This window comes from Aquila chrysaetos, chromosome 17, assembly GCF_900496995.4.
Source record: "Aquila chrysaetos chrysaetos chromosome 17, bAquChr1.4, whole genome shotgun sequence".
NCBI lineage: Eukaryota > Metazoa > Chordata > Aves > Accipitriformes > Accipitridae > Aquila > Aquila chrysaetos.
Window position 1 is genome coordinate 23,958,895 of NC_044020.1, and position 17,017 is coordinate 23,975,911.

General features: G+C 41.4%; 1 protein-coding gene across 10 annotated transcripts in view; it reads right to left on the reverse strand.

The window, feature by feature from the left end:
- The window catches only part of FAR2 (fatty acyl-CoA reductase 2), a 149,934-nt gene that overhangs the window by 17,270 nt on the left and 115,647 nt on the right, over positions 1–17,017 (reverse strand). For all 10 annotated transcript variants that reach the window (XM_030041068.2, XM_030041067.2, XM_030041061.2 and 7 more), the window contains 4 exons: positions 12,367–12,544; positions 10,938–10,982; positions 5,318–5,436; positions 2,478–2,545 (listed from right to left, as the gene is read on the reverse strand). In XM_030041068.2, coding sequence (XP_029896928.1) covers positions 2,478–2,545; positions 5,318–5,436; positions 10,938–10,982; positions 12,367–12,544 — 410 coding nt within the window. The remainder of the gene's footprint in view (positions 1–2,477; positions 2,546–5,317; positions 5,437–10,937; positions 10,983–12,366; positions 12,545–17,017) is intronic.

Consider the following 17,017-nt stretch of genomic DNA (forward strand, 5'->3'; position numbering starts at 1 on the left):
GTCTCAATTTCTCTATTTGATCTTTCTCTCCTTTCTTCCTCTCCCACCGTAAAGTCCCTACTCTGTTGTGTTCACCTCTCATTCCTACAGCTGGTCCCGGTGTAAGTCTCCCCAGCCAGGTAGTCCAGGTCCTCCCCTCTGCAAACCCCGTGTTTGATTTGCACTAAAACACTCGGTCCCACACCAGATGACTCGCATTCCCCACCCTGGTCTCTCAGCAGCTTCCAGTCTCGTTCTCACAACCCTCCACCTCAATGACCAGTTACAGACCCTCTGCGAGTCCAGTCTCCCCAGACTCCTTGAACAGACTCTCTTTCCCTCTGCTGATTCCGTGTCTCCTGCATGTTTGCATCAAACAGCTTCTTTCATGCTGGGGAAAAAGAAAAATTCTGAAAAAGGTGAAAAACCACTGGAGGTAGAGACCTGGCCTCAACAGTTTCAACCTGAAAGGTTAGCAGAGCTAAACACAGTCGGAAACAGACTTTCAGAAAGAGAGGGTGACAACTCGAGTAACGGATGCTGCCCCATGTGCGAGGGAGGGAACTGGTGGATGAAGTTCAGTCCTTCTCTGCAGGGGCTGGACTACTCAGTGGTAGCTCTTATTTCAGAGAGATCATGGCTCGGAAAGGCCTGTTGAAAGTTCATGCAAAGAGACTGGCTGCCTAAAAGCCAAATAATAGTGAGTAGACAGAGAAAATAATGTGAGTGGGCTGAGAAAGTCTGTCATCTATATAAAGAAGACTTTAGAATTGTGTGTATTGACCAAAAAGAAATTGGTAGGAGACTGAATTGAGAATTCAAACTGGATGGTCGCAGTCACAACATCCTAGTGAAATAAACCTTTCCCAAACTAATTTCTTAAACCATGTAACATCTTTACAGGCAAAATTTTGCTCTTCGATACTCCAGCCTAATTGCTGTTCATGAATTTATACCTAATACCCTCCTGAAGCCTGCTGATCTCTGGAAAACTGTGGATACGACATGCAGTAGAAAGAGCTCCACAGTGTCACCCAGGGAGAAAAAATCTTGCCTTCAGTCCCATCACGCAGCTGAACTGCTTATGCAAGCTTCTGCTGCACTCAGGTGATTTCATTGCTAAATCCACAGTTATGAGCAAAGTAACAGAGTAAGATCAGTTACAATGCATTAATACATTGCTGTTTTCATCAGTAAAATTACACTGAAAAATGGGTTAAGAAAGGCAAACCTCAGGTAGTAGTGCTACGGTGGCTGTTGCCCGAAGTAGCAGCCTGTGAAGAGCTTTGCATTTACTCCTGTGAAAAGCCACAGAAGATCTGACTTTACACGTTATAAAGAGTGGCTACGTTTTCCAACAGTCACCTACGAAGCCTCACCTCTTCTCACAACTGTGACAAATCACAATGTTAGATCTCTCATTAAAAAAGAATAAAAAAAGAATCAGGAACTTGGTGTGATTTTCTCACTGCTCAGCCAATTGCTGAAACCTCTTCCCTGCTAGATCACTTGATCAAATCTCATGGTAGGACATTAGTAGGATTTTCAGACAAGCCATGTTCTGAAAATGCAATTACGGTCTGATTCTCTGCCGACTTACAGTTTGCCAATTAAATAATGCAAAGACAAATGCAAAGCAAAGGCTGAGAGGTGAAACACCACAGTAGTTATTTGCCAGCATCCTGTATTTAAAGCACAAAGATATGAATTAATGTAGAACAGAAAGTGAATCAGGCCCTGTACATCTGCCCATGAACGTACTGACTGTACGTAGTGTTTCTGCTGCTTGGCTTCAGCATGAGTTTTCCACTGTAAGGGTGTCAGGATTTGTCTCCCTTTCTTTCACCACTGCCTCAGAAGCACATCCACTTGAAAAGTCAGCCACGGAAGTAGTTTTAGTTCTTCCACTGACAAAATTCATAACCAAAAGGCAAATTGTTTTTGAAGCACACCAGTCATTTCAAGGTTTGCCTTCTCAAGTCTATAGCAATTATTTCTGTTTAGAATTTTCTTCACAGAAAGAGGAAGAAAGGCAACTCTACTTCCTTAATATACTAGTGTTCATTCACTATCAAGGTTCCTCCAGTGATTTCAAAGCACAACTCCCCCCCCACCGCCCCAAACCCAGAAAAGGTTCTCAATCAGAAAAGGAAAACGTCCTGTTATGGCTCTGCAGAGCATCTTCTTATAGAAATAAGGGGCTGGTTCTCTATTCCTTTTTCCTCCACTTTCCACCTCAGTGCAGCAAAGCACGTACTCTGCTGGGTTGTTCCGTGATTACGCCCACAATGAAAACAGAATAGATGCCTTCCTGGGCTGAATGCCCAGCACCAGGAGCTCTTGCTCACAGGACCCTCACCGGCTGCAATTGGCCCTCCCGCGTGCAGTTTGAACGGCAGATGCTGAATGCCACCGAAATATAGGAAACCACCTTTTCAAAGCCTGGCCGAGGAACGCTATTGATGTTTGACACGTTCTAGGTTTAAACTAGACCTTACCCATTTCTCCCCAGAAGAAAGGGTTGATTCCACCTGTTGTGCAGTTGTACACCAACATGTTTTTTGGTCTGGAAAAGAGAAAGAAGTATTATTTTAAGGTGTGAAGAAAAGCACCCAAAGCTTTATTAGTGGAGCATGAAAGCTAACAGCCCAAGAAACAATATCAGCTCACAAAAAAAATGCAGAAGAGGTAATTTTTCACAAATATGAAAATACAGTATAAAACATGAAATTTTAATACTATTCAGTCAGATTCTAGAGAGCATATGAAGTTAATGGGGTTTAAGAAAAACCATCCATAATTGACTTAGCAAAAATTATAAAAACAATAAGGAAAACATGCATACTGACAAGTTTCTGACTTTTTTTTTTAACAGTTTCTCTTGCTATATTGTAAATATTTGGCCCAAACCAACCTCAGGGACACACTGTGTATTTTACAATCATTTACTTAATGGATATGATTTGACCTACTTTTAAACTCCATTTTTTAGGGTGGTGATTACAAATCAATGCATTTTGACAAAATTCTCATTTTAATATCAAATAATGTTTGGTTGTTATTTGGGCGTGACACTAAACATACATCATACTGGTTTTACTTCTTCCTTTGATACAAAGCAAGAGTTAATCAAAGAGCTTTTTTGGTCTAAGCCTGCCTTGCCAAGGGTGCAAGCGATGCCATTGATACAGCATTTTTCTTACTCTGCATTAGCAGCTGGAGCCATCTGGCAAAACGCAAAAAGAGGTGAGATCTGGCCTTGGACAGGGGATGGGAGCTTGGCTGGAGGATACAACATCTCCGTGCTCGTGGGGTGCCTGTGGTGCTCAGAGCCTTTCTCCATGGGAGGAGGCTGCCTATGAGGAACATTTCTTTTTCAAAACTCCTATGACCGAAGATACCGGGAGATAGAACCCCATAACCTGGGATAGGAAATCTCGCACAGTAATACTTGAAAACTGCAGTTGGATAATGCACAGTTTTAATGGTGTTTTTTTTAATAATGCTTTGAAGTCATGCCATTTGACTGTATACTACCATTACTATTAAACCCTAGTAGACTTCTAGGAATGCTTAGGACTAAAAGACACATGTCAAACTCTGAATCCATGATCTCCTGTAATTTGAGTTACTGAGTTGAAGTCTGATAGAGTGTTAAACATAAAAACGCACAGTAGTGCTTAGTGTGGAAAACTCTGCATTATGGAAATCAATATGGCAACTCACTAAGGACTAGATCCGTAATATGTGCCCATATAGAAAACTCACCTAGTACTGAGCCTGACAGAAAGTACACTGAAGTGAAAGCACAGACTTCCACTTACTCCAGTGGGTCAGGCCCGTTAAACAGCAAGGAAGAGGATTTCTCCGTTTTCCCAGCTTCCAGTGAAGAGCCTCTCCCTGTTGATTTTTTTTTCCATTCTCCACCCTCCAGCTAAGGCGATGACCTTGGTAGAGTGTAGAGCTTCTACATTATGTAGTGAAGATTGCAATTCTCTGCTAAGTTTTAGAATCTAACTTCCCCCGGTGATATCACCTTCCCTGAAGGATGCTGACCTTCTAATTAGATGATTTGAAAAAAAAATTAAACCACACGTGCTATTCTTCAAGATAGCACTTAAACCTGAAACTCTCTCAGAGAAATTAAATTTTCAGAAGGCTCAGGCTCTTGATTTTTGTATACAGATTGCTAACCTTGGGGTTCTGCCCAGCTAGACAAAGCTTTGAATCAAGTTCTGCAATTGCTCCTTTAGCCTAATAATTATTTGTGTAGGAACCAGATTAAAACTATGTATCTTTTGCCAATGAAAAGTTAAAAAAATGGCACGTCTCCTACCATGGCCAGAGCCAGGAAGTCTACCTGTGTGCTGACATACTGCTCATCAGCACGTGTTTGTCTCCTTTTCCAGCTTTATGGACAGGCTGTAGCCCTCTTCATCTGGAGGCTCTCAGGAGTGGGGGTGTGTGTAAAGGAAAGATGTATTTTTTTTTTCCTAGACCATGCTGCTTTGCCTGTTGCTGATGGAGAAGGATGAAACTATGAGAAAAAATAAATCTGAAAAGCTGGTGAGCTGCCTTTTATGATCCTTTTAGGGTCCCTGTATTTAGGTTACTGTATGCAGCTCTTCTCCACCCTCAGTTCAGAGGGCTTACTCTGTCTTTCAAGGTGAAATATTTCTGCCTTTTATTTGCCTGGTATTGATTTCTCAGAGTTGCATAAACCTCCAGAATAATTCACGTGGTTTACTCTGTAGCACTTCCTACCTAATGATTAAAGGTCAGAGCCAGAGGTTCACAGGAAAAGATCTAAAATCCTTAATGTCACTTATACATACCCTTCTCAACAATGCAAAGAATGGGTTTTTTTTTTTTTTTAGATCATCCTCCCTATCATATGAGCCCATAATATATTTATATTGTGCAGTGTTTTCCAAGGAAAACACTCAGACCATTTTCACCAAGAAAACTCTAGAAGCCACTTGAAAAGCGACTCAGTGTAGCTGCCTGAGAAAGGACACCCAGAAACAGCTGCCGAGAAGCGACAGTAAAGCTCTTGGCCTTCAGAAAAGTGACTTCTGAGAGAGAGATTTGTCAGCTGAGCTTACGTTGTACTGAGAAACAGGTCTCACTTGTAGCTTTAGAGATTTCCTAACTCTAAAGCCTGCCTTTATTGCTTCTGCTACACTCTTAGTCCTTGCCAACCTGGGGAAGAAAACATGAACCAGAAAATAAATCAACAAGGCTCTTGCACAGGTTTTCAATTAGCTTTTGGTTCCCTTTAAAGTCCTGGTGCAGGCAGTAAATGCCCGAGTCCGGCAGAGTCAGAAGTCCTTCCCACCTGTGCACAGCAGTGTACCACCCGGCTGCAAGGGTCAGGTTGATGGCAACGTCTACTGGAATCATGTCTGCCACCGCTTCGTTATTGGCAATGACGGTCCGCAGAATCCCTTTGCCCGCCTGTGGGACAAAGGAAAACGGTCACTGACATAACGCCGTGGGGAGATTTCATCGACTTGGATTGAGGACAGACTGTCATGTTAGCACTTGTCAAGCCTGGCACCTGCTGCAGAAGATGGTTTGGTTTCTGTGAAAACAAAGATGGAACTCACGTGGATCCCACTGTTCTGCGTTTTCAGAGGAAGTCTAAAACATGGTGATGTCTGCGCTGTGTATAAGAAAAGCTGTGACTCTTAGTTAACTCAATATGAAAGAAATAAATTTGAATTTACTGAAGTAAAATTCCCAGTGATACCTGAAGTTACATTTTCTTAACTCACACAGGCAGAGGTCTGAGTGTCCCTCAAAGACGGTAGTCGCTTTGGAAATGACACAAATAGGCTTTCTGAAAAGTTTACTCCCTTTCCTTTGGATGTATTCACACCCTCCTCTTTTCCAAAGCTGTGTCTGTTAAGCATAAAGATACAGTTGAGACATGGCCCTTGCCTTGAAGGGCTCGCCACCCAACAAAACTCAGGAAATGAATGAGTGAAAATACAAAGTACTGACAACAAAAGAGAAGGGTACCCAAGAACAGAAGATTTTCATTTTGCTTTCATTGGAAGTGCATTTGTCAGGGGATCAGGCTCCCCAGAATATATATATTTAATCTGAATGCTTATCAAGGTGTTTCCCTGATGACCAATTAGTCTTTGGAGGTTCCACAGGAGAGACATGGCAACAACAAGGCAGACTAAATCAGAGAGGACAATTCAGCGATATAGAAACGTGGAGGTGAAATGGGGTGAAGGAATTTCACCTAGTGTGTCAGGTATGAGGGCTGAACAGAGCAAATAAAAAAAAGAAACCCCCAATGGCAGAATCAAGGTTGCAAACAAGTTCTCTACCATATGGGAAATAAAATGCAATGAATTTGAGTTTGATGTAGAAGCTGAGGACCCAGCAAAAAAGCTGGGAGGACAAAAGCACTAGTGAAGCAAGGAAGGCAAAAAGCTCTTATGATTTAGAGCCATGTAAAACCAGAGGGAAGGACTGAGTGAAGGGGCAGAGGAATATGCTCTACAGATCCATGAATATTTAAAACTTAGGGCAAAGGAAATGTTATAGCATTTTTTTTTTTTCTTTTCTTCCAACCTGAGACTCCCATTTCGTGATGGAATAGCTCTCCAGCTGTGAAAGATGAAGTTTTACTACAGCAGCTAGACAGGAAGTGCCTAGTTGTGCAAAAACCCTTGCCTGAAGCCTGGGGAGAAAAAAGATGTGATAAAAAAAAGCATTTAAGACTTGACATCAACTTGTATAGCACGTGCCATTGTCTACTGGTCATTGGTGGATTTTAAAGGGACACTGCATCCCCTGTTTCGGAGCTATCTGGGTTTTTTTCTGTTCTGTCTCTCTCTCCCCCTTTTCCCCTTCTATAATCAGATGGTTTTGTTACATTTCACAGCTTGCAAGTAAGGCAATACCACTTATGACTGATTTAATTTTCATGAGCTCAGACACCTGAGCAGTCTCATCTCATGCCTGGTGCAGCTGGCAGAGGGATCATAGACAGTCTCAGATGCAGGCAACCGCGTAAGCTTCCCCACATGCCTCCATCCTCCCCAAACCCATGGCACGCAGTTAACTTCTGCTGCCCTAAGCTGAACCACCGCTGCGCTTAAGACCTTAGAACCTTAACTTGCAACATCACTATGATGGTTTTTTTTTGGTTCTCACTACTGTTTTTTTCAAGGGAAAAAAAAAGGCAAAAAGAACCAAAGGACGCAATGAAGCTCAGCTATGAATTTTCCACTGCTGCGAACACATGCCCAGTAGAGACCACTGTGTGGCCAACTATCACGTTTTCACAGGTACGCTAAAGACCTTTCTGAGGTCTTCAAAACTAGGAAGTTTGATGGATGTGCTGTAAACATGGCTGTATTCAGAGCAGCATGTGATGGTCATATACACATGGATAAATTAGACATTTCATGCATTGTGTATTTAGTGAAGACTTCAGGTTTAAGTGTTTTAAGTTACTTTTTACATTGGAAATGGTTCAGTACTTCTTTACCAGGTATTGCTTGATTTCTATTTAGAGTTGCTGACTTTTTTCTCTTTAGTGAAATAGAAGCTACTGCAGCTTGAAGCCTCCAAAATTATTTCCCAGTCTGAGTCTGATGTTTCTGGACAGCCTCCCACCTGATGTGCTTTGGGACTAATCACTGTCCAGAACATGAATTAAACCACAGTTCTGCCTTACAGCTTCACTGCCTTGCAGGGAAGAAGGTCTTTACACATAATATGGAACAGTGAGACAAAATGCTTCAATTATGGTCCAGCGGAAATGTAATTAATTTCATTTTGTTTTTCAATCAACAAAGCTTCTCCCCACAGCAGCTGGAGCAACTGTAGGCAAAAGAAACAGACTATCAAGAACAACTTGGACTCCCATATTTCATGAATATTTAAAAGAAATATATCTATTTGTGGAATGAAATTATCAGACTCAAATATTGCAGTGGTGACTGAGGAAAAAAAACCCAACAAAACAACTTCGCAAGGTTTGGAGTTCAGATTCTGCCCAGATGATCCCAAAGATCATCTGAACCAAATCTGAATCTGAGGGTTGTTCTCCATATAGGATGAGCTTGGGTTAGAAGTGGTATACGAATATTTTAGTATGCGGGGAGACTTAAAAAAAATAAATACACAAACACCAAAACACTTCCTTTTTGCTTTTTCCATCCTTAATTAAGGCTAATAAAGCTACTTGACTAATAAATACACTTTGAAATACAGTTGGCCGAGACAGCTGGTTGTAATCGCGCAACTTCCAGGTAATCAAACTAACATGTCACCCACATGCTCAAGGGCTAATTTTCAAACTACCGAACAGGATTTACCAACGCACCATATCCAAGCACATTAATTCAAAACATGTATTTATTCCCCCCCCACCACCTCAGAAGACCAAAAGTCTCTTGGGCTCCCCAATAATAAATACCTTTCACTTCCAGAAAACTAGTACCGGTCCAACTAAGTTCAGTAGCAACCGGAGATGGTACAAGACAAATACTGTCTGTCAGCACTCGGCAATCACCCCTCGCTTCTCCACATCGCGGTCTCTGCTCCTGACTGCTGCCAGCCAACACCGCTGCCTGCGGGGCCAAAGAGCCGCTGGACACGGGCAACAGCCCGGCCTCTACACCCTGCACCGACTGTCACTGCTTTTTGTCTTTTTCTTGGTTAAGTCTCGGTACAGTTATACGTCAAATCATCATATTTCATCACTGAAGAGCTCGGTGCAGATGACACGAATTTCAGTGTCTCTTTATTTCCTGTGTTGAAGAACCTCAGAGCTTCAAGCCTGAACCAAAAAATACCATCTCTATTTCAAAACTCTTTCAGTACAGGTCAAAGCTTTTATATAAAAGGGAAGTTATTTACTACACTGACCCTAGAACCTCAAAATCTTTATAGTTTCCATAGAGTTAGTTTGGAGATAAAGATACAGGTTGGCATCTGCGTGTGAAACCTGGCCCGAGCGAAACCACCATTAGGTTTGTTGTTGCATTCAGTAAGGCTAGAAATTATTTGCTTTGAAAAATAGAAAATATTAGTTACTGGTATGAGTGGCAAAGGATAAGCATATAAAATACATGCAAGCTCTAGTGTTAAGTTCCTAAAGCGGACACTATTAAAAAAAGACTGATATATGTGCAAAATTTCCAAATACTTAACCATTAGGTGTTTTTTACTTGTTGGCAGATTAAAAGAAAAGAAAAAAAAAAGGAGGGGAAAAATGCTTTTTAAATGACAAGAGATTTGATTGGTATGTTTTTATATGGCTGAAAGCATATGAATTTGGCCTGTGTTTCATAATGTATTGGCACATGATACACATATGACAGCTAGCTGCTGTAATTTGTTACTTAGGTAATTCACTTGTGAGGAATAAAGAGCAATGCAATGGAACTTTTTTTGTGTAATGTCTTTCTTGCAAACCAATTCTGGACAAGTTTTTGTGACACACATCTTTAATGCTCGAAAGTAACCATAAAAAAAAAAAAATCAAAACTCACAGATATCATTACAAAAGTTAGAACGTGTCACATGAAAATGTAAGGAGTGGATCTGCAAAATTAAGGAACTGCAAAACCTTTCTTTATCGTGATGATGACAAGACGTCGTGAAAGAACCCAGGAAACAGCACAAGGTGCTGGAAGTAGAGCAGAGAGGCAGCACAAGCTTTATGAGCAGTCAGCAAGGAGTAAAAGGCTGATAGGTAATTATTTTAAAGAAACTGTGGTATGAATAGAAGCTAATTACACTTTGTGAACACAAATGATGCATTTGGGGGCTTTTGAAGGTCTCTGAAATGTGTAACTGGGGTTTCAGATAAAAGCATTAGCTGGGATATACCCACTAATTTCACTGGTCCTGTGGATTCCAGAAGTAACTGTAACAGTTTCTATTTATGCTCTACGTCAGGTATAAATGAGCTTTTTTAACAAGATTATATTTGGATTTTATTCTGCTCTCCTAAGACTGTAGGCAACTAATCCTTTTATACACTGCATCAGGCTGATTACAATATAGTTTTTACAAAGTAATCAAGTTGGACAAATCATACATGAACTAAAATATCTGCCCATAGCTATACAGCATTATACAGTGACAAATACACCTAAGGCAGCGATTTTAGTTCAGAAAAAAAAAAAAAAGCCAGGAGAAACGGTATGCAACTTTAGTGTTTTCATATGTTAAATTGTAATGATTATTTTCATATTACATGGAATATTTTATCAAGTTATTCATTATCTTATGGGTTTGTTCCTCGCCATTTTGCACAGTAGTTATTTATACGAGTATTAAGCAAGAATATAGTGAACTATCCATGTGACTGGTAGACTCTGAATTGATAGTTTCACACATCATTTAGGTGTACTCCGCACATGGAGAAATCCTGTATAAAGGAATGGCAAGAGAGACCTAGAATCTTTGTTATTGTGAAGTGGTCACAAACTATAGCAGTGGACTTGGCAACAAAACATATAAAGACAAATGAAAGGACAAATAACGCTGCCTTGTATTGATGGTATGGTAATCTGGCCTGGAAAATTAAGTTCTGTTATAAGAGTCAAGCTTTGACATCCATGAATTACCCTAGTTTCAAGGATGCATCTTTTGCCCCTTCTTTGAAAATCTGGCCTAATTTGTCCAAAACTTTAGTTTTTTTAGAGATCTTAGAAACTACAATTCACATTTAGTGAACCAACAACATGAATACTCTTTCAATGTCCTTTTTTGAACACAGCATAAATAGACAGTCTTCTGGGTCCTACAGGCATCTAGATGTATGGTGAGTGTGTGACATCATTCTGCCAGCTTCAGAAAAGTGCTGTGATCCTTTTTTGCACACAATTTCTAAGTGGGGCTGTAGAGGAACTTTAGAGCTGCTATCTTAGTAACTCAAACTCTACTTTAAGGGGAGCTTAAATAGTAACTAGACATACCGCAACAAATATTCCACTTGTCCCGTTGAAGCTGTCAATCCAACCCTGCAAAAAAGAAGAATGATTACTATTTCTTTCAATGACATGTTGCTTACACAGGCTTCAAAATGGTGAAAGGGCTATAATGCTGTGGTATAGACAAAGAAGCAACAAGACACCAGTTAAGACAGATGCCAGCCCATTTGGGACAGTTGCCAGGAAGCTAACCAGTAGGAAATACCTAATTGATTTTAAATAGGGGATGCATTGTATGGTACCTTGTTCTGTCTGCAATTTACCCATCAACAACAGAATCTAATTTTGTTTTTAGAAACCACTGCTTTCCTATAATAACTTGGCTACAGGAGTAGACTCTGGCTTTAAACACTACAGGGTCCTGGTGCTGTCACACTTGCTGAAAACAGCCAGCATGTTATATACCCTCCGACATACAACATGCAGATGTCACTGAGACCGATTTGATTACTCCAGCTAATTTCTAAGGCAAGGAAGAGGGGGGGAAAAAAAAAAAAAAAAAAAAAAAAAAAAGCCACTCCACTTGAATCCCATCCTACTTCAGGTCAGGGAAACTGCCACTTATGGGAGCCAGAGCTAAGATCAGTGATGACCTGTCTGACCCAAAACAGGTTATGACATCTAACAGGGTTTGCTCTGTCTTTCCAAGATGGGGAGCTTGGCCCAGAGCCTCGCTATATCTCAGACGTCTTTGGCATGCTTTGAGCTGCATGAAAGCCAAAGGTGACTTTACGTTGCCTTTCCAATTTGGCTGCAATGTTAGGGCACATTATTCCTACCAGTATATTTAGCTTAGTGAATTATTTCAGACCAAAAGTACAGTTGCATTTAATTACTCTGTGGCTGACATTTGTATCTGCAACAGGCCCATACAAGTGTGAATCCAGTGAATTCAACAACTACCAACAGAAGAGAGATACTAGGTAACTGCATATGACATTATCAAATGCTTTCAAGGACCACGTGAGGTCTAGGGTGCTCATCAGGACCTCATTAAAATAGGCTGACTAGACCATGGAAAGACTCAAACCAGAATGCATCAGGGCTACGACTGACCCTCACATCTCATGTTTCCCCAGCTAGTACAGAAACTCCCCTGTGGGTCTGTCTGGGCACAATCCTCTGAGTAAGACCATCAGTTGCAACTCCAGCATTTTGCACCATTATTATCCCAGCTGTTGTTATTATTGCTTATTATTGCTCGGAGACAAGAGTCTTTACTAAAAATGCTGAAGAAGGGTTGCTGTTCTACTGCAGCACAGGTCCTCCATCTCTTCCACACGCTCTCCCATCAACTGGAGTACCTGTTTCTCAAGCGGACGCTACTACAAGTAGGGAGAGATTCCTGACAGTACTGCAGTTACAGCTGTTTCAAAGGGCTCTCGGCAGGGAATTGCTATGTGTTCATGCTTACTGGGAAAGGCTCGTGCCAGCTAGCTCCCACGATGGATGGCCTGATGATAGCAATGTTCAAGTTTCCTTTCTCTTGCTGAATCAGGTATTCTGACAAGGCTTTGGTGTAGGTGTAAGTGTTGGGCCAGTCCCCAAGCAGCTTGGGTGTGATGTCTTGAATGATAGATTCATCCAACCACCTACAGGAAATGAGGAGAACGTCATTATCCACCATACAGAGAGAGAAAAGACTGAGGCAAAAAAGACCAGTGAGACAGGAATCCTCACCTGAAACAAAGGGTAAGCAAGCCAAAGCCATTTAAGACAAAGCCAGGAGCAACTGGTTTGGATTTATAGCAACTCTGCAGGAGAAAGGTTACTTTTGTCTTCAAAGTGCAAAATAACCCTGGTAAGCTTCATGCTACCATGTCCAGCTCAACTTCAGGTATCTATACAATCTCATTTTAAAGCAATCTCTCGTGTACTTCATGCTTCACTGCAATCTGTAACGTAAATATAGCCATGGTCTACAGATTGATGGAGCTTTCCAACCTAGCACTCTCACTAGGTAGCACTTATCCTTAGCCAAAACAGTCCCTATAAACTCCCAAGTACATTTCAGGAGATTCTTGGTAACCTTGAGTTACTGAGTTGAGTAGCATTATGAAGGTCTCAAAAGCTAGAGCAACATACTACAGGGATATTATTCCAGTAGCACTATTTATAGTGTTAGGTGTTCCTTCCTACAGGTTTTCCATGGGCTTGTCCACAAAGGAAATTAGGAAACTGTCAGTGCTAGCTGCTTAAAAAAAAACCAAAACCCACAAACAAAGAAAAAAAAAAAAGCCCACTGAGTTTTTTTTTATTTTTTTTTTTTAAAGGTATTCAGGTATCTAATCCATCAGAAGTAGTTATGCATATACCTTTAAAAAAGTGGCCCTTACCACCGCAGTGCTGCAGCGAGGGCCTAAGACTCAAAGGCTCTTCCCTGGCACACCATCAAGACTTCACTGGTCCTGCCAGCGTTTGGGTCTAAAGGACAGGAACTGGCTGTACTTCCAGAGCCCTTGCACACCACTGCCAATCCCCAACAGGCTTTCAGCAGGCTGCTGTTACACCACGGAGTCAAAGATTAACTCCTATAATCCAATTTGTAATTAAGTCAATGGACTTACAGTTCAGACCGAATGGGTGCACTTTTCCCAGGGGCACTGCAAGGACATCGTTTCCTGTGGATCCTCACTTCACCCCTCCTTATCTTGAATTTCAGAAACCAGTGGAGGTCAAGGGGAGAGGAATAAGGCAGAAACGGTCACACCTAGAGAATTACTTGATCACATCAACTTAAATGTGCAAACACCTGATGGCTCAGGTGGCACACTTCTTTTCAGATGGCTCTCATTAGACACAGGTGGAAATATTACAGGAAAACTGTTGTATGAGAAAACATTGATTCACTGAAACTGCAAAACAGTTTGCAGGGGAGGGCTGAATTCAGTGAATTTCAGTTTTGGAATGAGTTAAAAAGAATCTGACAGTAAAAAGTATATAGAAATTAGTTTTTTAAAATAAAAAAAGCCTTATAGAGGCACAAATACTTTCCTTTGCAACCCTGGTCCCATGCTTTAGAAACAAGGCAGAAAAATTGTTTAAGCATAAAATACGAAGCTGAACTATGCAGAGGCTATAAGCAGCACACAATATTGACTTAATTTACAAAGCCTGTTTAGGCAGTCATTGAACCCAGCCTCCTCAGGGTCTCAGCTAAATTGCCTTTGTTCGAATCTGTTGAGTAATTAATTACCAGCCTACCAAAAGGAGATGTCTATTTCTGCGGAGCCTGGAGGAAGACTAGGTTCATTTGGGAACTCAGATTAAGCTGCATGCAAGTCTTTTTCCCCTTCTCTTTTTTTTTGCTTTTATTTAAATAACAGGAGCTTACAGGTTAGCATTCTCACAAAGCAAAGACAGGTGTAGAAGTACAAGGAGAAGCAATTTCCCCTTGCCCTCATCCTTCCAGACCGGCCTCTGCCTTACTTTAAGTGGTCATCAAGGGGACCACGCTCCTGCCTGTCTCAAGGGTACCGTCCTACCAGGTGATTTGATCGACCAGCATTACCATCACAGGAGCGCTGAGCTGACAGTTCAGCGAGGCGAACTGTTCCTACTCCTCTGTGACCTACTTTGAAGATTTTGAAATGCTAAATCACAAAGCTATTGCTTTTGCTCACTGCTGCAAGTGCCCCGTAGCAACAAGAGATGCAAATTAAACAATTAGTATCCTCTTCTTTCACCACATATATGCACCAAATTACTCTGCCATAGGAAAACATAACTTTCTGTGTTAATCACCTTGCATTAATAAGACACTCTCTTTCTTGTAAGTGATGACGGATCTACATTTTCTGCAGTAATGAAAACCGTTCTGCTTCAGCCCACACTTCACTGTGCACTGTGTTCCTTACCTCAGCACACCCTTCAAAGCTGATTTCCCTCAGCTTTAGATTAAGGCAAACCTTGCATGATGTGGCAGATTATATGTTTCCTCTAGTGGCCTGGCAGCACTTAGAAGTGTGACTTTTGGTTTACACAGATTAAGCCTAAGGCTTTACTTGCAGTTTAAATATCAAAATACGGGAAAGCAGGGATATAATAAGAGGATAAGAACAGAAAAAGAAACAGCTGGGAGTCCTACTTGGGATTTCAACTGAATGAAGCATATATCAAGTGCATGGCCACAAGCATCATTAAATGGATCTGTTATTGCATCCAGTTGTGTGATCATGCTCCTTAATGCACTTGCAGAAGAGCACTTTAAGACAAGGGTTGTTTGTGAAGGGAAGCTTTCGCAGCTGGCTGATGCAAAACACGACCTCTATTTCTTCCCCCTTTTTGAAGGGAGTTTGTATTTCCTTGTCTGCTTTTTTTCCTCCCCTGCTTTTTGAAGGTAACATTCTGATATCTGTTAATCTCCTTTCTCTGAAACCTTCTGTACCCAGATATCCACATATTATTTCTTCCACTTACATGGTGAATAATAAAAGGGGCATCTCTCCCATCTCCCTCCAACCCTGCTTTGTCTTCTCTCTCTCCATCCCTCCAAGTAATCCCCTGCCCTTCACAGTCTCTCAGAGTTTTCTCTATCCCATTCTGCCTATGTCACATCGTCCCAACATCCCAGGGACTTTCCCATCCTGCTCCTTCATACACTCTGGAACCCCATGCATCTCTTTCATATATTGCCTTTGATTTGCAGAACACCTTCCAAACCAATTACCCTGGAGCCCGTGATTTTCAACAACGCCATCTGATTTCAATGCCTTTGAAAGCAGTGGTTGTCTTTGCTGTGAGCAATTATAATGCTACCTGCAAACACTGTTAGAGAAATAGATGCCGTCCTAGTTGAGGGCACACTGTCATTTCTGTCTCACTACAAGTACTGGAAGGTGATGAACTTCTGGAGTATAGTAAAACAAATTGAAAAATCTAGTAAAAAAGCAAGAAAACCCATCTCTAATTATGTGGCTAAGAAAAAAACAACCAAACATACTACCAAGATAAACACATGAAAGAACACATCTGAAAGCCAATCCTTTGTCACTCAACCATTCTCTCAAACATCATCCTCTCTGCTGCACATGCAAACTACGATAAATGAATTCTTAGGGTCTTACATGAAGCAGCTGAAGTAGCAACCTCTGGGGCAGCCAGGCACTTCTGTGTGTTTCTGATTAGCATTTAGTCCTTTGCTGGAGTCTTTTTTATCTGAGCCGTCAACACTAATTGTTTCCAAAGTTGCAAGTGATGGTAAGCTTTTTGGGGCAGTGAAATGTAATATTGATAGCGATGAACTCCAAAGGACATTGTAAAACTGAGTCAGTGGGCAAAAAGGTGGCAGATTAGCTTCACTGTAAGTAAAAGTAAGGTAATGCATTTAGGGAAAAGCAGTCTAAACTGGCCTTAGAGGTTGCTGAACCCAGAACAGGCAGCCGCAGCGCAGCAAGAGCTCTTGGAAGCACAGCTGACAGCTTTATGAAATCTCCAGGTCATTGAGTAGCAGCAGACAAAAAAGTCAAGGAAATGTTGGACATCATCAAGTACTGAGAACAAGACCAATGGTGTCATTCTGAAGCTATTTCAATAAAACTTTAGCGTGACCACACCTTGAGTGCTGCATGCAGTTCTCTTTGGCCCCTGCACCTCAAGGAGGGAGTGGAGTTAAAAAAAGGCAGAGAGGAAGGGCAACTAAAATCATCATGGAGACAGATCAGTTGGCATACGAGGAGCCAGGAAAAATGCTGGGACTCTTCAGGCTGCAGAAGAGAAGGTCCAGGGTGAATGCAAGACAGATTTGCAGAGGTAGTGAATAGGGCAAATCCTGCAGATACTGCAATGCTGCAACGATGGGACATGCAATGGAGCTCTTAGCATGACAGCTTGAAACAGGTAAAAGAAAGCTCGCCTTCATGCAGCAGTTAGTAAACGTCTAGAACTTGCTGCCACAGGGGGTTTGCAGAAGCAGAATACCAGAAAGTTCAAAAAGGGATTAAACAAATAAATGGATTAAAAAATGGGACAAAAAATAATAGGATGTAACACCCCTCATACTACAGTTATGGTTTCTGGGAGGCTACAAGGGGAACGGGTTGCAAAAAGTATCCAGGCCTGTGTAG